At 44.1% G+C, this 27,580-nt stretch overlaps 1 protein-coding gene across 2 annotated transcripts; it reads right to left on the reverse strand.

Moving 5' to 3' along the window:
- LOC135373824 (uncharacterized) lies at window positions 1-27,580 on the reverse strand. Of its 2 annotated transcripts, none has more exons than XM_064606887.1 (11): window positions 27,455-27,580; window positions 26,502-26,628; window positions 22,590-22,723; window positions 22,116-22,260; window positions 20,976-21,109; window positions 18,107-18,266; window positions 11,042-11,172; window positions 9,470-9,599; window positions 6,028-6,161; window positions 4,224-4,380; window positions 1-283 (listed from the first exon to the last, which is right to left on the reverse strand). In XM_064606887.1, the coding sequence occupies exons 1-11, from the start codon at window positions 27,495-27,497 to the stop codon at window positions 34-36; spliced, it is 1,545 nt and encodes a 514-aa protein (XP_064462957.1). In that variant the 5' UTR covers window positions 27,498-27,580; the 3' UTR covers window positions 1-33. The 2 variants fall into 2 exon arrangements, with proteins under 2 accessions (XP_064462957.1, XP_064462956.1); XM_064606886.1 differs by having other exon boundaries at window positions 26,502-26,640.

Consider the following 27,580-nt stretch of genomic DNA (forward strand, 5'->3'; position numbering starts at 1 on the left):
TGACAATAATCATTATTTTAATGGGAAGTTAATCTAGCAGATGCTTTTGTAACAGCCGCTTGTTACCACCGACATCACAAAGATCGATGTTGCCAAAGTCCATATGGGATGTATGATATGGCCAGTGCTCTTGCTCTTGTAGAAATCGCAGTGCCCCATCGACGTTCCACACATTACCACCATTAGCTTCTTCCTCTGTGCAATGAAAGACGCGGCAATCTCATCACTGCATCCTTTCCGTTTGAGCACTTCGGGAACGCACTGCGTACTGTATTCCATGGAACTGGAAAAGATAACATTCAAATGCATACAAAACGCTGATCAATTAAACTCTGACATAGCCTGGTTGCAGAGGGCAAGAAGCACAGGGATAAAGATAGACGCACAGAGTCGCATAGATAATCCCGTAATGCATTTTAACTTTTTCTGCCTCTTCGAAATTTGCCGCAGGTCACCGCGAGCACTGGCGTGAAAACGCGACTTTCGACATCCTACGGCTAGGAGCGACCTGGACGTGTAAATCGCTCATCGCAGGGGCCTGAACCGGGTCCTGTACTATGCTTATACGAAACGTAGTAAGGGTGTTTTGGCCCAGGTGCAAAAAGAAAATCGAGTCTCAAGTGGGGTATAGTGGAACCACTTGGTCAGCAAAGTGCTCTGAAGGCGAAGTGGTTTGAATTAAAACCATTTTGTGTGCTCTTCGACATCCAAGTGGGTTTAGACAGAACCGCTGTGGGTTAAACAGGAACCACTTGGAGTCTTCATGCATTGAAGTAGGACCACTTTGAAAGTTAGTCAGTTAGACGGGTTTTTGGAGGGTGAGACGGGAAGTGGGCCTTGGCAAGAGGAACGCTAGCTGTAACCACTTGGAAATCAGAAATGGACGACTTTGGTGAAAGTAGGCGCTGGAAACATGGCTAGCGACAGCAGGAAAAAGAAGGCAATCCGACTGAATCCCTGTTTTTTCATGAACCCAGTATTGCATTTTATAGACCAACTCAATCCGATAACAAATAACTGGAAGGTGATGCTGCTGTACATTTGTTGTGGTAACTAACATGCATCTTGTAGATCTGCGAAGGCCATTTCATTCGGGCTTGAAACTGAGTAGAAGGTTGTTGTTATAACGAGAATCACGCGAAAACCCCGAGCACATGCTGAAATCAATATCTCTAGTCAATAACATTGATAGTCCGTATGCGTGCATATCACTGGCAGGAGCTCTTAACGTGACTAATTTATGTCCAGGGCCGTCGGTTGCTGGGTGCAGAGAGGGCAGTTGGCCCCTCCTGAAGTTTAGCTCTGGTGGTCCCGACAGCCCATTCCGAGAGAGACTCGCTTTTAGCTGTTACCGGCCAGTGTGAAAACACAGTTTAAAAAGTGAATGCGAAATTCGCCCGAATAGGTCCTATGTACCCGGTTACGGTATACACTCTTAGAAATGAACTTCACCGCATAGCACACTCCCAGCCAATCATCATTTCCAATGATATCGCTATCTGCCCTCATTTGTCGAAAGAGGGAGGCGTACGCCTTTTTTGTGATACGTATGCTGTTCATAATTGTCACAAAAATGGTGTACGCCTCCCGTTTTCAACCGATCAGGGCAGGTAACGATATCATTAGGGATAACGGCTGGCTAGGAGCGTGCTCTGCGGTGAAGTTCATTTTGAAGAGTGTACGGTACTGTATGTGCGGAACCGCTGTGCAAACAGTACCGATACGCCGTTCAGTATGGCCTTGCTCCGACGATAGTGGAAAACGATTTTGTGTCAACTACTGCCGCTTAAATCAGGTGTACACTCTTAGAAATGAACTTCGCCGCATAGCACGCTCCTAGCCAACCGTCATCTCGAATGATATCGTTATTTGCCCTGATTTGTTGTGAACTGGGGGCGTACACCTTTTTTGTGACAATTATGAACATCATAAGTGTCACAAAAACGGCGTACGCCTGCCGTTTTCAGCAAATGAGGGAAGATAGCGATATCATTCGAGATTATGGTTGGCTAGGAGCGTGGTATGCGGTGAAGTTCATTTCTAAGAGTGTAGATGACAGTGTTCTGCTTGCCTGTTACCCACTTTGCTGTAAAATTTGGAATACACACTCTTAAAAATGAACTTCACCACATAGCACGCTCCTAGACAACTATCATCCCGAATGACAACGTTCTCGCCCCTGATTTGTTGAAAACGGGAGGCGGAGCCTATTCTGTGCCGTGCATAATGGGCACAAAATAGGTTCCTCCTCCCGTTTTCAACAAATCAGGGGCGAGAATGGTTGGCTAGGAGCGTGCTATGTGGTGAAGTTCATTTTTAAGGGTGGAGGATCGCAGTGGTGCCGCTAACTGCATCTTTATATTATCCGTGAAAGCTTAAGATGAAGTGTCTGTTATCTATTCCTGGCTTTGTGATTCAATGCTGCTTTACATTGCCGCAAAACCAGCAGCGAACTTAAAAACCGGAAACAAAGGTACTATGCGTGTATGGCTGACAATAAGTGGGCTACAGAAGTGGAACCACTCGCAAATGGCTATGCAAAGTGGGTGATTTTGGTTTCAAGTGGGTGATTACCCAGTTGTTCTCCAAAGTCGTTCTTTTCATAAACCACCTGGGGGATATTTCGTGACTTGCGGTGTGTAACAATGGGGGGAGGGAGGAGAAGGAAATAGTTCTTTCATTTTTTTCTCGCTGCGGTAGTATGTTACGAAGAAGCTGAAGAACAATGACCCTTGTATGTTGTTCCAGCCTCAGAACATCAGTTGTCTCATGCTGCAGAACAGTTTTTGTGCGCTTTGCTGTAGGTGTGTGGTGTAGGTGTAGTCATATTTTTGCGTCCCTCGTTAGGTTTATTGGAAAGAAGCGTGTGTCTCTGTGCAGAACCATTATTTCGCGAAGGCAGTTCCAATGAGGTCGCTCGAATAATTACGCTTCCTGAAATCAGCGGGTATTTCATCAGCGCATCTGTGGAAATCGTCGCTATTGGAACATATGCGCTTCAATCGTGAAAAGAAATATTTCTTCTCTCTTTCATTCGTGTGATAAATATTGAAATGAAGATGCTGACGTCTGCCAGTTGGCTTCTTGTAAATGCCAGTGACTGGCTTTATTGAAATATTATATGAAACAAATGTTATATTATTGTCTGCTAATATGGGGTAATACGACTATAACTAATTTGAACGAACTACATGTTCTCCAAAGAAGGGCTATCCGCTTTATGATGAATGCTGACTGCTTTACTTCCTCTACCGAACTTTTTCGGCATGCTCACGTCCCTGCGATTTCAGACATATGTACATACTAAAGCTGAGAATAGACATTTTTAAGGAAGTACGGGAAAGACGTATATACCTCCCACATAAGAGGACCCCATATCCCATTCGAACGGCAAGAAAGTTCATGACTCTAATCCTAAGGACTAACTACGGTAAACAGACCATGCCATATCTGATACCACTCTTTCAGAATAAGTTTAACCACCTTCTAAAACAACGGCTGGTCCACATTTCTGTAAGACCAAAAATGGAATAGTAATAAAAAAATGTTGCAGGAGAATTGGGTAGTGCTTTCCAGAGAATTAAAGAGGACTTCAACCAAGAATTGTCACCTGACCAAACAACAAAAATGTGGTCGATGTATCTCAGGAAAATGAGCTGCTTGAAGGGGAAGGATTCAAGGGTATTTTTTTTAATTACCACGTGAAGAGGCTTGTATAACTAAGGAACACGCGGGATCCCATCCCTGTGCCGCGTACATGAAGAAAATGTCTACTGTTAAACTCAGTTATACTGTAGAACCAATTTAAGAAGTGGCAAAACAGGGCATTGAATTCGGGACATTCAATTGAAGCGCGTTAATGCGCAGGACATCGTCAGGACGCCATTGTAACATGGTATGTATGAATCCTGGTCAGAATTGCTCCTAAAGCTTAAAACACAATAGGCTGGGAAAATTTGGCTGCCGCTATAGGACCATCGTACAAGATACAGGACAAATACCAGACACAGTGACAGAGCATTGCCAAAACTGGCTGGCCGGTATCTGTTCCCAATAATGGTCCAATATGGGGCCACAGTTACCATATAGGACCATTCTACGCAATATTGGTTTCCAATATTAGAGAAACCTTTGTCCAATATCGGTGTGCTGTTTGGGAGTATTGGTCCACTTCTCTATCACAACAGCGGAACCCCCGTTGCCACATGTCAAAAATCACTTACCAGCACTGTTGTTTGTGCATCTCGGGGCTCATATCTGCATCGTCTGGCTTTCCGTCAGGTTTTCTAGTAGTAAGTCCACGTTCCAGTCTGTATTTTTTGCCGCACTCAGTGTCGGCGTCACTCACCGTTTCTTCGCTGCACTTCGGAGCAACGTCGCCTGAAAAAAAGAAAGAAAAGATAGATATGTGCAGGGATGTCCACCAACCATGATAGAAATTCATAGTAGAAAAACATGGGCCCCGGAGAGACATGCGGTCAAGGGATTGTATGCGGGACACATATTGGTAAAATTTTTATTTCATTTGAATTGACGGAAAGTTGATTTCTTGAATGGAACTCCGAAATTTCCCAAAACAATCAAACGTTTTTTTTGTTTTTTTTTTTGTTGTTGCGGAAATGGGTTCTCCATTGTCACTTTTTCAGTGTAGCGCATAATCCCACTCGTAATGCAATTGTACCTCCCGAAATTAATTCACCGAAAAGACGTGGAAGTAAGCCCTTGGCTCCGCGGGTGACACGCCTGAGGGGGGAAAGGGTTACAAGCCTTACCTACGGAACGAACACTCGCGGTGAGTGCAGGAATCTGAGCCACCTTATCAAAAGTGTGGTCACCCGACAGCTCCCCTTCCTGTGGCGTGTCAATGTAGCCTCCTTTCTCGTTAGCTTTGTGGAGCTTGGCGGAGCCTAGGACTCATTTCCACGGATTTTCGGCGAATTTATTTCGTTAATTGCCATAGCAGTACGAGTGGTATTAACTGTTATACTGAGAAAACGTGACCACGGGGAACCAATTTACGCAAATAAAACATTAGGTTGCCTCGGCAAATTTCGGAGATCAATTCAAGAAATTAAGTTTCAGTGAGTTGAAATGAAGTAAAAATGTTACCAATTTATGGCAAAAGTCATTGACAGAAAAAAATCCCTTGACCGCATGTTCCTCCAGGGCCGACGTTTTTACTGTTAATTTCTGTTATGCTTGGTGGACCACACTGTATATATTTCTACACATTGTGTCTTCTCTGACGTGTCCAGGAATTCTATTCAAGAAACGAGTGCTACTTATCGGCTACTTGACTAAGAAACTACTAGAGAAGCAGTACCTGTTTCTTACTCACGTAGCAGAAAGGCACCACTTGCTTTTCTTTTATTGCTCGTTCCAAATATAATTTCTGGACACGTTAGAGCAAACACCCTGTATACAAACGCTACAGAAAATTTATATTATGTCTACGCTACGGCGGAAGCTCCACCATCTACTGTACAAGTGGAAAATGACAGCTGGTCGTATTAAGTGACCTCATAGGGCTTCCAAGAGTTAAGGGAAGCCCAAGGCCAGTAAGGTGCTGGTAAAGTACCGCAGTAAAGTACTGGCTTCGCACTGGGCTTTCAGTGGTGAGTCGCTGACACGGCGGGAGGACATCGCGTGTCACTTGATCTTTCGGCGCCACTCGCTCAAACGTCGCATGCCTGCGCACGGCTGACGATCACCCGATAAGCCCGAAACAGCTGTGCAGTGCTGGTATGGCTACGTTCAGCATTTCTGAACTCTAATGTAGTTGGTACCTTTTTTAACTCCGCCGTCGCTCGTACCCCTTTCCTTCGGCATATATAAGACTTCTTCCTTGTTCGAAAGTCGGTTGAAGTACTCGATTTTTTTTATTCGCGAAATAATGCGTTAATGTGAACTGACACCAGTCCTGTATTACAGCGAACCCAAAAATGTGGACGTCTTCATCACGGATGTCACGAAGACGCTACGGAGGACAAATTACGCATCCAGCAGTCTTGCTACTGCGGTACTCACACTTCGAGGTCGATGGGTCACATGCAGCCAATATTCGCTTGCTCCACATTTCTTCGGAACTTGCGAGAATCCAAGCATCGCATCCTTTCTCTACGAGTCGAAGGGGAACGCAGTCCTTGCCGTAAAGCAACATGCTGGAAGAGATGGTCGAAACACGAATTCAATTATTTCCTTGTGGTTGTAGCACCATCGAGTCATAGACGGGGGGGGGGGGGGCAATATATACACGATACGCACACAACGCAACTGCAACGTGTTTCACCAATGAACGTAAATGCAAAGATACGTAAATCCCCAGTGCATAAGTCACGCGCTGCACATCTGTACGGTCAAAAGTATACAAAATATACCAACCAAATTCGTTATACGGACGTGATTTAACATTAACATTTATCGCTGTTGGAAGAATGACAAGCGGCCTGGCAAGGGACCTCGCGATGAGCGCTGTTTTAGAGCCTTGATGTGTGTCGCGCGAGAGCCGCCTTGGTCCGTTGAATTCAATTCAAATTCACCTATCTCATCTACGTTGCATCACGTTACGAAAATAATTATGCCTCTTCCTAAAGACGAAGAACAGGCGCAACGCAGGTATTGTTCAAAGATTCAGGTAGTCCGGCAAAACTACCCACGCAAAACACCCCTCATGCAGAACATCATGCCAGACACCCCTCAGAAGCCTTCGTTGAGATAGCAATACGTGGACTTGCATGCACATGCATGTCTTCGTTCCGCATTTGGGGGATGAAAATAGGCGATGGGACATTTTTTTTACCAGGTTCAGAACTGATTAGAAGGGTACTATGCTGCATAAAAGCGCATGTTTGAACGCTACGGCATAGTTTGTATGAAAATGCATGAATATAGTGCATTCTTTCAATAATCCGATATCGTCACCTGCCAGAGCACCAGCTTATCCAGGGACTTGCTCCGTTGCACCGTTGTCGTCGAATAATTTGTTTTCGTCTTTATCCCCTTAATATTCTTGTTACTGCAGTATATTTGTTGCTTCAATCGTACAGTCCCTACTGTCCACTTTGCGAAATTGGTTCGGCTTTAAAGTGGCTCGAAGCACACACACTAACACATACGTGAGACGTGCCTGGATAACGAGGGTGTTTAAATTCTTGTTATATCCCAGAAATCTCGTAATATCTCGTTATATTCTCAGAAATATGACCGGGACAAAACGAAAGAAAAGAAACCTCTTCCACTGCGGCCACTTTACTTCGCCTCTTCATTTATCGGCAGTGTTGTGCCCGTTACTCGAAAAACGAAATCCCGATATCGTTACACGCACCTAAAAGTTGCGCTACCGTTACCTGTAAAAAGTAACGCGATACTTCATGTGTACTTTTGAGGAAAGAAACAAACAGTATCGTTGATGGCGTACTTCAAACGTCTTAAAATAATACATAATAAAATAAAACAATATCTCAAAATAATAAATAATAAAAAATAATATCTCAAAATAATAAATCGACGTCCAATGGGTGTTACACGTAGGTCGCCTGAAGGCTAAAATTTGGAAAACCGTTTTTTACAGATTTACTAAAGCCTACTCGATATCCTGCATATATTTTCCTCTTCCTCTAAAGCAAATAAAGCACGAAGCAAGTCTACCGATAAAAGGTTCAAGAGCTTTGTCACAAAAAGAACTCAGATTGCCCGGAACGAGAAGCTAGTAAACATATCATACTGTGCATTTTCAAATTGGACGTTGACTTCCTTGACGCACAGATAAAGCTTTCCCACCAAGGCGCATAGTAGACATCTAAACATCACGTCTACTGTTTTGGTTGGTTGGTTGGTAGCAGGCCATGGTCCCTCCATTGCAGCGTACAAGAAATGGCAACGGTCAAGCACCTAAGCGTACGTGGTGCAATGTCATGTGGAATGTCATGACTGTCTGACTGTCATGTGAATGTCAGCGAGGACGGTTCCAGAATGCAGTAGGAGTGACGTCAGTTTGAAGAAAACTCCCACAATACACCAAATCTTCAAGAAGGTTAATCCCAAATAGGGAACACGTGGATGACAGTCTCTTTGCAAGATAACGGCCTCTGTGCCCTCCTTTCGGCTATTTGCCCGGTCTTCGCAGAATGAGTTGTGATATCGGGCAGCTTGTTCGAAGGCAGGCACAGTGGAGGCTTAATGATAGGTCGAACATGAGAGAAATGATCGCTTGATGATTGCCGCTTGCGTTGATCCCGTCGTGTGAATGTGTGTATGAGTGAGCACAAATGTAAGAGTGAAAGGAGGATGAGTGAGAGAGTGTGGCTGGTTTGTCCCTGCAGATGACGCTCCCCGAAAGTCGGTGGGGAGGCGTGTTAGCTTCGCTCAATTGGTAGAGCCCTGGACCGGTAATTCAGAAGATGTGGGTTCGAGTCCTACAGCAGACTAACCTTTTCAGCGACTTTCATCTTTCATCGATAGGTCGAAAACGAGTTGTCGCGAACCCCACCTCGGAAAGTAGCGGCAGCGCTCAAAGATCGCGCCACCGCAAATTTGTAAGGCAAGTTTTTCTTTAGTTACCAGTTTAAAAAAGTAGCGCGATCTCTACTCCGCTACCGAAAAAAGTAACAGACACGGTACCGCCGCTACTAGTAGCGGCGCTACGTACAACACTGTTTATCAGTACCAAGACGGATGGTGTTCACCCTTCAGCGGGTACAGCTTGGGAAAGAATTGTGGGAACACAGCGGTGTCGCGTTCGTTCATTCGAGCAACACCGTATATAGTAGCAAACAGGAACGGACACGTGCTGACAGCCGTACCGGGGAATTTGCGTCCTGGGCAGACTTCTGAGGGAAGGGAGGGAACCTTATCTGAGGGAACCTTATTCTCGTCAAAGTGTGCGACCTCGATTACTTTGTCTTTGCCTGTCATTTGTTGTTACGTGAAGAAGGCGCGACCGTCAAGGGGTGACGACCAATGGCAGACGAGACACACAGTAATCGAGGCAGATTACTTTGTCGACAATAAGGCCTCAGGCAGCACCACCAGCACCGGTATTCAAACTCGGTCTCGGCGTGACCTAGACAGCACGTTAACCACACGGCCACGCGAGCTGCCCTCTTTCCAAGCAGCACAACATCTTGGCCCAAATATTGGACCAACATTGATTCACCCTTCGTTCAACTTTGAGCCGACATTGCCAATATTCGTCCAATATTTGACTCTCCAATGTTGTGCTGCTTGGGTTCTGGGGCTAAAATGCAAAGGAAACCGTGCGCAACCCGCATCCTGTTATTGCAACCCTCTCTCGCTCTCCCACCATTCCCATGCAGTTTTGCCCTCTGCCATTTCACAGTCGCTTTGTGCGCTGCTACGCGAATCAAGCGATTAGCACTAGAGCTATGCACATAACAGCTTGTCTTCGAAAGCGCCCTCCGTATGATAATGGTGCTTCGGAGTCCTTATTTCACTGGGAGGTAACACTTACCAGCATCTGGTCGTATCGGGAACCAAATGTGTGGGTTTTCCGGCAGTGAGACCATGTTGTTGTCTGTACCTCGCATCGCACTCAGCGTCGGCCTCAGAAAATCTCTCAACCATATCTTCTCTTTTGCACTCTGGTGCAATAGAGCGAAATATTATATCGAGATGCATTCGTATACGCTTCGAAATAAGAGGCAGTGCGTAAAAAATAGTATTTTTGCCAATTGAGTCGTTGCGCACACCCGATACAGCGCTGGGAACGAAATGCTTTCGATTGAGTAAGGTTCGTTTTCCCCTTTATACTTCGCAAAAGAAGCAAGTTCACTGCATCGCCCTCTACTACATTTCGAACAAACAGGATGTTTCGTATTCGTTTTCTAAACCCGACAGCATTTGGAGCCATTGCGTTTATGTCACGGGATGAGCGGTAAGTGGATTAGCTGCAAATCATCATATTCGCGGTGGAAGCGATATGCCTACCTATATACCTTAAACATCTTCATTACGCTTTTCGCGTTGCGTGTTCGTGGTTCCATGCCGAATTTTGTGATCCAAGTACGTCGTATAAAAACCAAGGAATCGTGCGAATATAGCATACATAGTGCGGGCATGCAGAGACTTTGGCTCTAAGTGACCTTAACAGGAAGTGAATAAAATGGCGAGCGACACCTGTGTTTCTCAATGAGGCGCATGACAGCCTTCTGTATAGTTGCGTCTGGCGCGGTTCATGTAAAGCTCCAGTCAAACTTAATAGTAACACAGGAGAAAATTCGGTCCCAGTTCCCAGCGCGATAACAGTCACCCTTGGGACATTGGGCGAATGTTGAGTGATCAAAATCCTTGCGTTAAACTAACGAATAATTTTGTGCAATTAAGATTTCCTCATGACCCCAAGGGTAGCTGTAATCGCGATCGGGAACGAGACCACATTTTTTCCAGTGTTATCATTAAGTGTCATACCTCATGCTGTCAAGATTGGGTTAAAAAATGTTGCCAATAAAATTTACTTCGAGGTATCAGAATGGCAGTTACTATGTTGTTTTTGATGGCTGGCAAATTCGTAAAACGAAACGAATTTTAAAGCTAATAGGCGGTTTTAGCAGACCGTTGCTAAGGTTATAGTGTATATCGGAACCAATCACAGTCGCGTGTGACTCAGAATGTTATCAACTGGTTGGCTCCTCATGATGGACACTTCATGATGTAATATTTCCTTTCCTTGATTGGCGGATGCCGTCACGACGGAAATCACTGGTCGCAATAGGGCAACAACATGGCTCACACGTGTGAGCACACTCGACTAAGCCACCTTCTGTACTTTGGCTTGACATGATTCCTTTCTATCTCACGTTGGTTGGCACTTTTCGTCCCTTTTCCTGCTCTTTTGCTTACCAGTCACGTTTATATCATGTTAGTTGCTTCGTGAAAATGAAACTTAGGCTGCTTTGAGTCGCGTGTGCTCTGGTTGTGCCCCGTCTCAAACGTGTTACGTCGCGCAGAAAAAAAAAATACTGTGGTCTCTTCACTAGGTCCTGTCTGGTTGTTACAGTACGTCGCTTTCCATAATATCGCTTACCTGTACAGTTCCACTTGGATGCTCCACATTCGGTCCGTATATTCTCAAGAAAAATCTCAAGAAAATCTGGATCACTGCATCCGTGTTCTTTTAGATATCCCAGAATGCAATCCCTGCTGTATTCCATTACACTGGAAAAGGTAGCATGTAAATATTACATAAATCAGAGACGTCGCGGTTGGTTGCTTCTCATAGAGTAGACAGCAATGTGCGCGCTTCGCAGGAGAGAAAAACAGTTTATCTCTCTCTTTTTTTTTTTTTTTGCATTGAAGCCGCTGGCTACATCAAACGTAAATCGTCATACTTCAGCGGGACCAGACAACATCACTTACGACGCACAGGGTAACCTTGACGTCTGGTCACGCCGAGCGCTCCTTCATGTTTACAACACATCTTTGTAACAGGGAGCCCTACCAACTACATGGAAGGAGGCGTTGTTTGTTGTTCCTGAAATCAGGCAAAACCCCAAATGCCCTGTCCTCTTTTCACCCAGTGAGCCCCCAGCTTGCAAGCTGTGTGGTTAAAATTACGGAGAGAATTGTTTTGCGTCATCTCGACTGGTGTCTCGAAAAGCAAGGTGAATTCCCTCACGACATGGCAGGCTTTCGTCGCCACCGTCACGGATGCAGTGCTCGACGTCCTCTCAACAGTCCAACATGGTAGTGCACATCGGAGGCTCGTTCTATCAGTTTTCCTCGACATCAAGCACGCCTATGATACCGTCTCGCACGTTTGTGGCTGCATGCCTTCGGCTTTTTTGTTCTTTTCTGAGTATCTGGTCGACTCTTCAACTGGCTCCACGATTTCTTTACGAACAGAGCTTTCGCTGTCCGCACATCCCTCAGCCAACGCCCCGAACATCTGTTCATCAAGGAGTACCCCAAGGAAGCATTCTGAGCCTTACACTCTTTAACGTGGTAATCACAGTCCTATTAATTCCTCGCAAAGTAACCTTCTCTGTGTATGCCGATGACGTTGTTCTTCTGAGAGTATTAAATCACAACCAGCCATTCAGCGCAGTTTGCAGCTAGCCTTAAATGTACATTTGTACCCCGCGCTACTTGTGATGGACTTTTCGCCGGAAAAGTGCGTCAGGCTCCCTTTCATCCGCAAATTTCGTGTCGTTCCGCGTCGTGACACGAATTACGCTTTGGGAAATAACACGCGATTCTTGAGGTCTCTGCACCGAGAACTAATTTGTTTTTTTTTTCTCTTTCAGATCCTACAGCTGCAAGGTCTGTAATAATTTACCAGCGAACATCAGAGTGTCACTTCTATCCATCTATTTATAAATAAGGCTCGAAAATACTTCCTCTGTCACTAGTGATATCCGTAAATTAGCCCATGTTTATTGTGCAATTAATGTATTATTGTAATCAATGTATGTAATTAATGTACGTGATGTAACTATTTTTCAGTGTCCAAAAGTGCCTATTTATGCAGTCTGTGGTATCGAATACATTTGTCCTCTCAGGACTGTAAAACATGTTCCGCCTTAACATTTCCTTATCTAATTATGTATTCTACCAAATAAATAAATAAAGAGAAAACGATTGGTAGGTGGCAGTGATGCCGCTGCTGCTGTCACACACAAAACTTTTACACCCTGTTGAGTGTAAGGTGGGTGTTCCATAATTCACACATCTTCGAATGTAGAAGTTCACAGGTGAAATGAAATACTCTTACCTCTCAAGGTGTATTTAACAACACACACACACATACACACACAGCTCTGAAAGGGTGCAACATCTACTTAGCGGATGTTCGGCTTGTTGATCTACACTGGTAATTGAACGATACCCTATAACAAACTGATTCAGTTTTTCGTGTGGCGTAACGTGTGCAGCTTTGGTTCTATGGTGAGTGTATCATGCACATCAACCAAAGTAAAGGGATAACATGAACATCTAATGCATTGTCTCCTCCCAATATAGCAATTACGGACTGGTGTCATATTAGATCAGTATACGGTCTGATATACGGATAAGAATATACGCGCTTAAATTTAGAAATCAATTTGAAGCATCACATACATGGGACGGCCAACTTAGAAAGGCATTTCCTTTCAAAAAGCAAAACAGATTATATATTAATTCCCTGTCTTGTAAGCGTCTGCGAATTCGATTGCCCTGCTCGCATTGCAAAACGAAGCCCGCAAAACGAAGGGTGAGATGTCAAGTTTAATTTGATTACGCACATAAAAAAACACTGAACTGTGGAATTGTTTGGTGTATCAACCCACCATCAGGATAACGTTTGTGTTCCTTACTTGTTTTGACATGAGGGAAAATTAAGACTCAGTATACACGTCATTCATATTGAATGATAATATTAAACATTTTACAATAGGGCAACGCAGCCTTAAACCACTGCACCCTTATTACACCCTTAGTACACGCTTAACACGTCAATATAGATGTCCACGCACTTCACACCCATCTATGAGAGGATCAGCCTCGAAGGGATGTAACATGAGTGTGATCTGGGGTGTATTTTGTAAAATACACCCGCCTTACACTAACGTAGGTGTAAAACAGTAGTGTGCACGACCTCCACGTTGAAGAATGAACTGTCCTCAATTGAGAAGACATTTTAGGACAAAGCGCGTAGGGCACGGAAATCTAGTGGTCGCGATACAGTCTTGCAGCCTTGACTCGCTGGTGAAATCAGGTCCGCTTCAACGTTGGTGTTCTTGTCTATTCTGGCGGGAGTTATAGAATAAGTTACTAGTCACGAGAAGAATTCACATCAAGTCACCATCAAACCGACATCAAATCACAAGAAGAGCGATTGCTCTCTCCAAGAAACGTCAGTGGCAAAGTACTCCACCGCAACTGCGTATGACTAATGTGGAAATCCAGCCTACGTGCCATCTGCGCTCAAAGATATTTTGACTTCTCTAACTCTCTCTTACTGCTAAACTACTTTCGGAATTCAAACAAGACCTGCGAAATGAGCTTAAAGAACTCCGTGACGGTATTGAAAGAGATTTCAGAAAAGAGGTCAGGGAAATAAATGCTAGCTTGACATTCATGAATAAGTCCTTCAAGGAAGACTTCAAAGAAACAGTGGAAATAATGTCAAAGGAAAATACAGTGTTAAAGAAAATGAACGAGAGCGTAATACAAGATTGCAAGACCCTAAAGAAACAACTCGCAACCTCGAAATCAAGGGCGTACCTATTCAAACAAATGAAAATGTGTTCGATATTGTCACGAAGGTCAGCGAAATAGTGGGGGAGAGCTTGAGCACTAATGATATCGAAATATGTCACAGAGTTCCTGTTGCTGGTAGGAGAGCCATGGCAAATACAATAGTGCAATTTGTGCATCGCTCCAAAAGAGATGCAATTCTAGATAAAGCTAAGACAAAGCGTATGACTACTGCTGATCTGTGTATTACTGCTATGGCTCCAGTATTTATCAACGAACACCTTTGCCCTGCACTTAAACAAATACTTGGCGCTGCCATTGCACGTAAACGCGAATTCGGTTGGAAGTATGTATGGGCAAAAAATGGAAGGCTGTTCGCGCGTAAATCAGAGGGTACACCGGTCCATCAGATCGCTGGTTATGATGACCTTTCCGTGATAAGCTAAGATTTCCTGTGTGTAGATAGTATTTTTATCTAGATAACAATGCCTGTTGCCCCTAGCGAACTTCTGAAGATTGCACACGATGCGCAAACAAATAACTTGTTATCGATCCTTCACCACAATGTAAGATCTGTTCGAAACAAGGAAGATGATATCTTTACCCTACTTACTTGTACCAGAGTATCTTTTGATGTAACAATGTTTTCCGAAACATGGCTACAACGAGATGATGACATGCTTTTACTGCCAAATTATAGTAATTTTTGTCTGTGTTGGGGGACGTGATAGAAGAGGCGGTGGAGCTCCGATACTCACAAAAACGTCTATGAAGTGCGAAAAAGTTGCTTCGCTCGCTGTATGTTTGATTGATTATGAAGTGTTATGTGTACAGTCAAACTTGTGTATTTACGCTGTGATTTACCGGCCACCCAGTGGAAATATTAATCACTTCGTGAACTATCTTGAACGACTCTTTCATTTTTGTACCGAGAATGGTTATAGATTATATTTGGGAGGGGATTTTAATATCAATTTGCTAGAAAGTTGTGGAGTTAGGTTAATGTTTCAGAATTTAATTCTTTAGGCTTTCACAATGTTATTGAAAATCCGGCTGGTATTACCACTGATTCTATAGCGCTAATAGATTTGTTTATTACGAATTAACCTCAGTCCATCCATCGTGCTGGTACTCTAGTAGCTGACTACAGCGATCACTTGCCTGTGTTTCTACTTGCGGAAAATGACCACCCCATTGTTGTCACTAATGAGACATTGACGTACCAATGTGTTAGTGATCACGCGCTGAACAGTTTCCGCGAAGAAATTTCTAAAGTCATTTGGAACTTTGTTTATGCTGAAGGTGATCCTAAAGATGCGTATAATATGTTTCTAGACACGTTTATTTCTATTTATAAGCGGCATTTCGTTTACAAGGTGCTCAAAGCATCTAGACACATACGGAAACCATGGGTCACTAGTTCACACCTTCAGATGATACGAAAGAAAGGTCGCATGTACAAAAAATTCTTGAAAACGCGTGATCCCGAGAAGCTGCGTGACTTCAAGAGATACCGTAACATGTTAAATCTCGAGCTGCGGCGGGCCAAGCAAACTTACTATAGCAACATGTTTGACACTTCTTGCCTTAGCAACAACCATACCCTGTGGAAGAGGATTGACATGGCGCTGCACCGTAAAAAGAACACACTACAGATAACAGACCTTTGTATTAACGGGAAGAATGTGTCGGGTTCAGCCCTAGCAGATCATTTCAATGATTATTTCGTGAACGCTGTATCTGGTAGAACGGTGAGACAACCTCTCTGCTCACGGACTGTTGAACGAGCGAAATATTTTTTTCTCTGCCCAGTAAATGCAACCGATGTCTTATCTGCACTGTCTCAATTACGCAATAGTAAGAGCTGTGACATTTTTGGCATTCAGATAAGACCAGTTAAATACGTTGGCGATATAATCGCGCCTGTGGTGGCGGATATCGTTAATAAATGCTTCTCGAGCGCCGTCTTTCCACAAAGGATGCAAATAGCGAAGGTGATAGCAATTCACAAGGGTGGAGAAAGGCAGCTATTAGGAAGTTATCGGCCTATATCGCTTTTACCAGTTTTCTCCAAGCTAGTGGAAAAGCTGATATTTATTCAGTTGGATTCCTTCTTCATAAAACATTCGGTTATAGTTGACTCGCAGTATGGCTTTCGTAAAGGTCGATCCACAGAGCTCGCCTTACTAAGGCAAAAAGACATTATTCTAACTGACTTCGAAAATAAGCGGTTAACATTAGGCGTATATGTAGATTTGAAAAAAAGCTTTCGATTCTTTAAATCACAGTGTATTGTTAAAAAAACTGCACTCTTATGGTGTACGTGGTACCCCACTCACTCTAATAGAGTCTTATCTTGGCAGTCGAAGGCAGTCAGTTGAAATTAATGGCCACTTATCTTCCGATCTTGAGATCACTTCCGGCGTGCCTCAGGCCAGTATATTGGGGCCATTGTTATTTAATATCTACATTAACGATATTGTAAACATCTGCCCTCGTGCATATTTTGTAATTTACGCCGATGGCGCCAGTCTTTTCTTTTCTGGCATTGATGCAGATAAAATAACCCGCACTGCTAATATGACACTCAAGACACTAGATGAGTGGTCACGCAATAACTTCCTACAGATTAATACAACAAAGACAAAGGGCGTTTTGTTCAGACCAAAGAAGAAACTTGTCATAGGAAATATTCCTTTGACTATATCTGGCGATGAAATAGAGCTAGTGAATAACATCAAGACACCCGGTGTCTTTTTTTCTTATTATGACTTGAGCTGGGATATCCACGTCGATAAATTATCTAGTAGACTGTCGCAGGTGCCTGGTACTTTGTGGAAGTGCAAGGCAGTACTACCTGCGCAAGTTAAGCTCCGCCTTTATAACGCGCTCTTCTCTTTTCTCCTTTGTTACGGACACTTGATTTGGGGAACTACCGCAAAGGCGAACCTCAATAAATTGACACTAATCCAAAAACGAGCAGCTCGTGCTATTTGTAACGAACACTTCCTTGCACATTCCAAGCCCATTTTCCTTAAGCTGGGCATAATTTCAGTCACATATTTATATGAATACAGAGTCTTAGTAATGTCAAAATTTGGTCGTGCCGTTATTCACGAATTGCACACTTTGTCACACTTAACAAAGAATGACACAGTTGCTCGTACACGGGCCAGGGAAGTTTGGCTGACTCCGTGATGCCGGACCACGAGGTAGCGTATCATTTGTGTTCCGTATGTACATACGGAACACAAATGATACGCTACCAGTTACCAACGTTATTAAACAAATACTCTTACCTGTTCGAACATCCTGACTTCAAAAAGGTCTCGAAAAAAGCACTCCGTGCACACTACCTAAATACCATTCAATCACATTAGAACGTTTTTTTTCTTTTTATTACTCCTTTTCGCTTTTGGGTTATTACGAGGACATTTCCTGCGCTCTTCTGTTTTTGCTGATCGATTATTAAGTAGCTGTGTTTTTTTGTCACGAGTTCAAATCGTTATTGATGATAGGAGAGACATGCGTGTGTGTAATTACGGCAAAGCTGTTACTGTCTGTGTTATTGTGGTGCTTTTTGCACGATTGTTTATCTTTGAATTTATTGATGCTCGTAATCATCCGACATGTGCTTATTTCGTTGTTACTGAAGTGTCGCGTATGTGAATGCCAGTTCTTTGGTATGTGTCAGCACTGCTATTGACGTCGCGGTCCCCAGGCGTTTTCAAGCTGCATCATGGCAGCTTTTTGTCTGGGAACACCGCCATCTCTTGATGAAAACGGAAAACAATAAAAAAAATATTTCCTTTAGCCAGGGGTAGAACTGGATGAGAACAGTTTTCATCCACATTCATTACCATGATGTCGCAGCGCGACTTGAACGGCCGCTTGCACGCGGAAAAGCGCTTACCAGCATTGTTCTTTGTGCATATCCTCCCGGCTCAGATCTCTAGGTTGTAGGTCTGCACGACGTTTCGGACCTGTTGGCTCATGTGCTTCTTTATATCTTTGCTCGCAAATGAGCCTGGCGTCTGATAATGTTTTATCATTGCACTGTGGTGGAGGGACGCCTGAAAACGAAAGATGTGGTATAAGCAGAGCGCCCCAACAAACATGCGTCAAGGATTTAGAAGAGATTGTACTGCATAGGATTGTACTCTGTCCCAAATGTCAGTGGCCCTCTTCGTCTTCCTTTAACTCTCCTCATTCGATATTCGAAATTTATTTGAGAATCCCTCAAAAACGTTTAGTAGTAGCTTTCGCCAATCTCAGACCAATAGGAGAATATTTCCTGTCAGAAGAAAACGCGGCGTTCAACGTCCGTCCCGCACCTCCCCCTCCCATATTGTCCCGTTTTCGTCATTTTAATCTCAACTAGGTGTACATTAGTGCTCAATCTTGCTACTTCAGACGTTGAGCATATTGGTACGCGACCTGTATATACAGGGTGTCTTTTTTTTACGCGATACAGATTTTTCATTAAAAAACTATAAGGGCTATAGACATGCTGTTTTCACGTGTATCGTCTTTGGGCCAGCGGGCGTTCTTGGCCAAATGTTGCTCGACCGTCAAATGAATAATTACCTAAAAATCGTTAACTAAATTTCTAATTATAAGAGATTCGAAGTTATCCAAATGAGAACATATGCTCCTTTCGGTGACCTGATACCGTAGCCGTTTTCAGAACAAAAATCCGTTAGGTAGACCGTCCGCAAAAAATTCGTGAAGGAACACCATATTTTCCTTTATTTTGTTCATGGCGCACCTTCGGAGACCCGTCTTTCCTTCACCCCCAATGCGAGAGGGGGAAAGAGCACATTGTGGCCTCTTGCGTCCTGGAAAATGATTAACAGAAAATGCAGCCCAAGATAAGGGCAGTTCCGACAGCGTCGCCCGATACATGTGTTTTTGTTTTGTTTCCGCAAGTTAAAGCTCTTCTTCGACGCATGAGGCTCCTTCACCATCTCACATTCGGAGGGAAGGAGAGACGCGTCTCGTAAGATGCGCAAACAAAGAAAATATAGAAAAAAATGGTGTTCCTTCACGAATTTTTTGCGGACGATCTACCGAACGGATTTTTGTTCCGAAAACGGCTACGACATCAGGTCACCGAAAGGAACAGATGTTCTCATTGGGACAACTTCGTAGCTTTTATAACTAAAAATTTACTGAACAATTTTAGGTTATTAGTGATTTGACGGTTGAGCAACATATGGCCAAGAACGTCCGCCGGCCCAGAGTTGATAGAAGTGAAAACAGCATGTCTATAGCCCTTATAGTTTTTTGATGAAAAATCTGTATCGCCTAAAAAAAGACACCCTGTATTGTCCACTGGCGCGACAACGCAACCTAAAAGTGCAAATACCGAAGACGGCAATACAAACAACATAGACAGGCAGCGAATCGAACTTCCTTTTTACCCACGAACGACAGGCTTAGAAAACATGACAAACTACATCTCTCTGCTTCAAAGTCCAAAGGCCAATACGCATGAGACTTTTTTTCCCCTAGCGAGACGACGCACACACGCGAAGGACGCCAAGCGTGTGCAGCGTTTGCGACTGCCTGAAACGCATGGAAAGTCTCTAGAACGTGCGATCTCGCGTGCGACGCCGTACCCGATTTTTATTTCTTTACAACCCATGTTGCAGCAATACGGATGTCGCCTGGTCGTCTGAAGAATGAATATTTCATTGCTTCGAGTGTCCTTAGAGTCACTAAATAAGCTTCGCTTCAGAGAATCGACACTGAGGTCCAAGGGAGAGCAGGAACGCCATCTTGTTTCCGCACCACTCCTGTACCATCCCCAGTTGAAGGTCGAAGACGACTAATATAATACTCACTGTGCGATAGAGAAGCGTGTATGATTATTGTGCGATAATCCATGTATTGTCAAGCAGAACGTCCCGAGGGTGTGAAGGAGAGCTCGAGGCCTACAGCCTTGATGAGCTGCTTTAAAGAGAAAGGAACATTTAACCTGTGCACGATAGATAGCATCGTGCACTAAAGTGCGCGTGCGCGTGGCTACCGTGGCGTGGAAACAAGATGGCGCGTGCTAGCTCTTGGAATTCAGTGTCGATAAGTGAAACGAAGGTTATCTAGTGGCTTTAAGTGTCCTAGTGGCATTGCAATTCTTCTGCAATCACTTGACGGGAGTGCGCGCCAGGAATAGCAACGTAAAACAAAATTGAAGCAGGGAAGTGAGGGAAGGAGGTTGAGTGAGGGACAGCCTCGGGGACGTCATTTCATATGCCAAAGTTGCAGAATGATGAAGCTCTGAGGATTAGATTTTGACATCCTAGGGATACCATCCCTGTCCCCATCCGACGACCTTAGAATAACCCTGGGATGATTGTTTTCTGGGGTGCTGTGGGGTTCTTGGTAGTTCCGGGCTCCGAGGCCGAGTGAAGTGAACTGTTGAACTAATGTGTTGCTCGTCGGTGAACTTGTTCGTTCAGTTCACTCGAATGCATCGTTCAGTTGGAAGGGTTCATTGAAGAACGACACATCAGTGCGCCCAAACACTCCCCCCTCCCAAATGTCAGTGACACCCCCTTTCTGACCTCTGTACCCCCAACAGGATTGTCCTTGCAATTTCTGCTTTAGACACATGAGGGTAATGATATGTTAAGCTCTAATGACGTAACTATAATACTTACCCCAATTTTTTTCAACACCCCTCCATGCTTGGTATTCCGGATAAACCACTGCTCCCAATTGAGCCACGGAGGCCGGTAAAATGGCAAAGTTTTCGGAACCATCCCTTCTGTAATACTCACACTTCGGTTTGGACGATGGACAAGTTGTTTTCATTCTCGTCTCTATCGCCGTACCAGAACGTAGAACAGCGTCGGGGTGGCAACCTTTTTCTTCTAGGAGTTTCGGAACGCAATACTTGTTGTATTTTAACATACTGGAAAAGATAGCATTTACACAGCCCTTAAAGGGACTATCGCATCCGTCCCGGTCGATTCCGAAACTGTAGTGCTTTTTTACTCCGCGTTCATCACTGATAATAACGCCGAAAACCCGACGCGAATTGGCAGCGTTGTTCCTGTGTAGTTTGATATAAAACTTGGCAAGAGCAGACGACGCATTCCTAGATTCCCTCTCTGGAAACGTCACACGGACGAGGCCAATCACTGCGCGCCCTTTGACATGGAGAATACCAATCACGGAGCGGCCGGAGGGACCTTGGTAGCCTTGGCAACCGACCGACAGGCGGGCAGCGAGGCGGAATGCTAGGGGACAGCGTCTTCTCTGTTACCGGCTCGCGGAATGTTGTTTCTGGTTAACGTTGAACGTGTTCGTACAGCCAGGAGCGTAACGCCGTGTTTCACGTAACATGGTTACGTCTGCACTCACACTGGTAAGCGAAAGTCAGCGTATTTACCGAGGACTTTTCACTCAGTATATTGCGATGCGAACGACAAGCAGACGATCTCGGAGACAATCGCCTGCGCTGCGCTCCAATTCGTGCGCCTGGCTTACGTCATCATCGTCGTGGCTGCAGATGGAGTGCGGACCTTTAAAACTCGTTTACTTAATATGTAAACTTTTTCGGAAGAGAATTTGGCAAAGTTAACTCTGAAGTTGCGAGGAACATTACCCTTTCGGTATCGTACATACGTTCCCGGATGCGATAGTCCCTTTAAATGACAGAGACCTTCTGATGCGCAACGTAGCCTGACATAGCCTTCGATCGGGTGTATTTAAGGTGACCTACGACCGATGAAGCAACAAACAAGATTATCGGGGTTTCCGTCTAGGGATGCTACATTTACATTAGAGTGGTTTTCTGTTCGCTTATTGTGACCTTCCATTAGCGTGGCCTTCACTTCCTGCGATGGGTAATACTTTTTGTTTCCTTTTGATGGCACCGCTCTAAGACCATGGCCCGAACATGAAACAGCGCTTACCAGCAGAGTAGTTCCACATCCCCACTTGGTTCAAGTGGGTCACTAGGCTTTCGAGTATTGACGCCGTGTTCCTGGTTGTATGTTTTGTAGCAATCAGTGTTCGCGTCGGATATTGTTGGGGCGTCGCATTTTGCTTCAAGGAGGCCTGAAAAACGAACAATATGATATGCGAACACATAGGATACAAAGCAGACCTCCGCATAGATCTACAGTGGAAAGGTGTAATTGCTAATATTGTCATTATCCATCAAAGCCGTATCGATTTTCTTAATCGAATCTCAGAGCCTAAGGTTTATTCCTCGTCTGAAGTTCGGTTGAACCAGTCGATCTTGTTTTTTTTTTTCATGAAGTAGACTGACACCAGTCATGTACTACACTGATTCTAAAATGTGGATATATTCATCACCGACGTCACGGAGACTCTATGAAGGACAGATTATGCGTCTAGCAGTCTTGTAGCACGGTTGTACTCACAGTTCCAGTTTGATGGTTCACATGCAGCCTCTATTAGCTTGCCCCACATCTTTTTTAAACGCGCAATATTCCGCTGATCGCATCCTTTTTCTGAGAGCCGTAAGGGAATGCAAGCCATGCCGTAAATCAGCATACTGGAAGAGATGTATACAAACGAATTGTATTGTTTACCGTTATTTACTGTTGGGCTGGAGCGCCACGAAGCCGTATATGTTGTGAGTAAGAAGTACTCAATACTTCGAATGAATGTAAACGCAAAGACATGTAAATCCCCAGTGAATAAGTCATCAGTGATGGCCACTAACTACTTCTACAGTAGTTTAACTATAACTACTAACTACTTTGTGACTGAATAGTTTAACTAGTAGTTCAACTACTTTTCAGGGGAGTAGTTAAAACTACTTTTTTAACTACTGCAATGTAGTTTAACTGCATCTATAACTACTTAACGATGTCCACCAACACCAATCCCTTGTAGTGTTCTTGGACACCTAAATATGAATCACAAGCAATAATAAACTTTGGCTCAAGCCATTGCTACGATCGTCAATACAAAGCTTGCGGCGGGATTCTTTCTGTACCTACGTGATAAACTAAGTTGCAGAATTATTTCTCAGCAAATGAGGCTTCACTAGACAAGCATTAAAAGTGAAGATTTAGTACATATGCACGACACAATTGCTCTGCACCTCCGTTCTCATCAAACAAGTAGCTCAAGGTAAAAGTCGGAAGCACAATCGTGCCGTAAAGCTTACGGCACAATCGGAAGTAGTCGGCGCCTTCAGTAACCTAACTACTGTAGTTAACTACTTAAAATGGTAGTTTAACTAGTAGTTGCCACTAGATTTCTGCAAGTAGTTGATAACTACTTTTTAACAACAATCAGGTAGTTTAACTAGTAGTTTAACTACATGTAGTTTACTACTGGCCATCACTGTAAGTCATACAGTGCGCATCGGTACGATCAAAATTAGACGAGATTTACTAAAGGAAATTAATTCTGCCGACACGAATTAACGTTGATAATTATCACTGTTGAAAGAATGACAAGAAGTCTGGCGTGGGCGTCGCGCTGTGCTGCTTTTTGCGGCAGATGTCCAAAAGAACGCACATAAAACACCAATGATTCTAGAAAAGGATTGCTTCAGCACCTGATTATGCGTCGCGCGAGAGCTGCTTGATCGGTTAAATTCAATCCGGTCACGGCGGGCTCCGGAGGTGTTGCTAACACCCTGTACTCCAACAAGCTCGAAACGGCCGTCCACAACTGGTTTTCTGGACGCTTGACGTGTAACCCTATGTCCTCACGTGCAGCCACGGTCATTCTGTTCATTTCTCTGTTTGTTAACTGTACTTGCTAGCTTTGCACTGCGGCTAATACCTTGGGACGTTGATGTCACCCCGAGAGTCACTGTTGGTATCGAGCCTAAAGTGTGTCACATCCCAACGCTGTGTCGATAAGAGCCAGCAAATACGAAAGAGGAACTGACTGTGATGATCCATGCTTACATAATGCAAGAAATTTACAAGTCATTGCTCATAAGTTTGCACCAACAGTTGCCGATTCCCAAAGTAGTAATGTTTCCTAAAAGGTTTTCAGCTTCCTTTCGCACATTCGCTGCACACCGTATTTTGGAGACGAAGAACTGCAAAAAGGTATCTTCTCAAACTAGATAAGTAAATGTAAAACCCAGCAGCGGTTGCCAATGCTAGTAACAGACGGTTAGGTGGTCTGTGCAAAAGAAAAACAGTGCGAAATTGTGTGTTGAGAATGACAACCCAGGAAGCACACCAATATTAGCCGAATATCGGGCCAACGCGGGCTGCGTAGTTTGCCATATAGTTCCCATATGGGTTGCCAATATTGGTCCCGCGTAAAAAGTGTAACTGCAGGCTCTCGCCATTGGGCCAATATGGGCTGCCCATATTGGCAAATCCATTCTGCCCGTATTGTGCCAATTCTGCCGTGATAATATCGATATGAGCCGGCGTAATAATAATGTTTTTCTTTTTTTCGGTATAATATCCAGAAGTAAAAGTGACATTACTTAATTCGTCGTTCTTTTATTTGTTTCGTGCTGATCTTCTAACTGAACCACGTTGCATCGCGTTAGAAAATAATGCCTCGTCGTAAGAACGAAGAATAGGCACAGTGCCAGTCTCGCTCAATGAGCCAGGTAATCGAGCAGAAGCAGGGTTATGGAGAATATGCTTCGTCATCATGCAGAACATCCCTCAGAAGCCTGCGTTCTGATCGCAATATCGTGACTAGACTGTGGACTTCCATGCACATGCATGTTTTTCGTTTATATATGCTTTCCTACGTTTACAATGAAAAGCAGTCTTTGTCCAGGTTTCGAACTGATTAGAAGGATGCTATATGCTACATAAGAACGAATATTTTGAACGCATAGTTTGTATAAAAAAACACGAATACTGATTGTTTTTCTTTTTTTTCATAATTCGGTAGAGACAGATGTCAGAGAACCAGCTTATCCAGAGTCTTGCTCTGGTGTCCCATTGTCGTGGAATGTTTTGCTTCCCGACTTCTTTGGCTAAATCGGGTTGGAATCTAGTATTTTCGACGCTTCAGAAATATTGTTGTTTCAGTTGCATTGTCTTCACTGCCCACTTTGCCTTCCCAGTGCCGTGTTCAGTAAACTTTTTCCCCCACCCTATAGGTGTATTTTGTCCCACTGCTTCAAATAGCTTCTTTAGCACGAGTCGCATGTAATGAAGAAGTAGCACGACAGTGGGGAAGCACAACAGATGCTTGTTTATACCCATACTATGGCATGTGTGATTTTGCAGCACGTTCGCTGACAGAATGCTAAAAATGCAGATCGCTATTTCCAAGCGCAAGGAAAAACATCGCGTACTCTGAGCGCTTTCACTACAAGTTCTGGAGATTTTTAGTTTGCAGTTTGATGTACATTTGAGGGTTTTCAGTGCACACTCATCCGTGCTCTATTGATAACTATTGCTTTGTACTCGTTGAAATGTGCGATGTTACAGACTGCAATGCCTCAGATATTCTCCCCACAATGTTAATACTCTTTAATTCGATGGACGTGCCGTTCCTCCTTTGGTCGACACTGGTGCTTCTCTCTGCTGTATCCGTTGGAGGAGCTATACAAATTGGCAACTCCTTTCACCAGCCGCTAATGAATATTTTCATAGGGGAACCCGTTTTGCAAATCGCAGTGCACACCACTAGGCTTAATACTGAAGTCGTCTACTACCCGGCTAAGTTCCTACTTCTTCCTATGCTTGTCATTACGACGTATTTCTCACTTCAGACTGTCTGTGCAATGACAACGTATTCGTCGACTGTACCCACAGCGAGGTGCGTTCATCTGCTATGCCGAACTACAGCGATCTTGCACGACCTGGTGATTTATTTTAGCTCTCTCAAAGGCACTTCGAAAGAGCTCGCCGTTATGGGCCTCAGAGAGATGGACAACATCACAAATAAGGCCCCGGGGAATATGCGTCCTAGGCAGACTTCTAAGTAAACGGAATTCTAAGGGAACTGTGCCGACGTATGTCCGACAGCGTCTGAGGAAAACCGTGCAAACAGCTCAGCCAGCACAGCAGGCACCAGGACTGAAACCCTGGTGCCTACATGTCCCGACGTGACATGGACAGCACGTCTACCACTCAGCCCCGTGAACTTGTCGTCTCTTGCGCCACCTCTTGTGGGGCTGAAATACAAACGCAGTCGTCCGGTTATTGCGATCGTCCCTCGCTGTCCTGTCGCGCCCAAGAAGTTACGTCCTGTGCTATTTCACAGTCATTTTGCGCGCTGCTACGCGGGCCAAGCGATTAGCCGTACTGCTCTGCACATAACTGTGGCGCAGTATATCACAATGCTGCTTCGGAGCCCCTGTCTAAATATGGAACAATACTTGCCAGCATCTTGTGATGTGAAACAAATCTGAGGGTTTTCTAGTACCGAGACCGTGTTCCTGTCTATATCTTGCATCGCACTCAGCCTTGGCTTCAGATAACGACTCCAGCATATCTTTTGCGCACTCTGCTGCAGTGAAATCTGGAAATATTATATCGGGATACATCGGGATACAGAAATAGAAAGCAGTGCTTGGCATTTCCGACCAAAAATTAGTTTTAGGACAAGAGAAAAACTGATGTTCTGAGGCTGGAATAACAAGGGGACAGATACAAACAAAGCCTCAAGTTGCCTTTCAGTGACTTTCATCTTTCATCGTAGATTTGGGAGTCTGCTAATGCCCTCCTATAGGGAGTGCCGTTCAGCATATGCTATATTGCAATTGATTTCATCTGCAGAAAGTAATAGATATATTTTTTAAAAAATATGGTCACATTTAGCTGGGACACCCTGTATATAATTATTTATATAAATATTGGTATTTGCAAAAAAAAAAAAAGAAAGAAATAGAGGCTGACAACGAAGGTGTAGGAAGTAAGGAAAAGTTATTTATTTAAAGCTGGAAAGTGAAGGGGCTAGATTAACGTTGCGGCGGAAGCCTCGGCTGGATATATACTAAGGATCTACATTGGGACATACTAAGGATCTACACGGATCGATAGCACCAGGATCCATTTGGTACGTGGTACATAGTACAACATACACTCTGTACTGGTGCACGCGGTACTTGTTAAGAATTGACACAACGCGGGGTTTCTGCATAAAGGTGCCAATTGGTCATTGAATGTAGGCTGCATCATCAGGCGGCAAGCGCGTTACTCTCATCTCACAAGGACACGCACTCAGACTCTTATCCATTTAAGAGCAACGCTTCATAATCGCCCGAAATAGGCGAAGATGCAAAACATGTACAGTCAAAAACTCCCGGCTATTGAAAGGTTTTTACTGGACTCACCTGAGAAACAGAGTGATACAAGAGCGAGGATAACTAGCTTCATTTTAGAATAACTTGCTTTGTCCAGCACCGACCCAGCATGTGTAGTGTATCGTTCAATCAGCACATGCAATGTTCCATACCCGC

This window comes from Ornithodoros turicata, unplaced genomic scaffold, assembly GCF_037126465.1.
Source record: "Ornithodoros turicata isolate Travis unplaced genomic scaffold, ASM3712646v1 Chromosome32, whole genome shotgun sequence".
Taxonomy (NCBI): Eukaryota; Metazoa; Arthropoda; class Arachnida; order Ixodida; family Argasidae; genus Ornithodoros; species Ornithodoros turicata.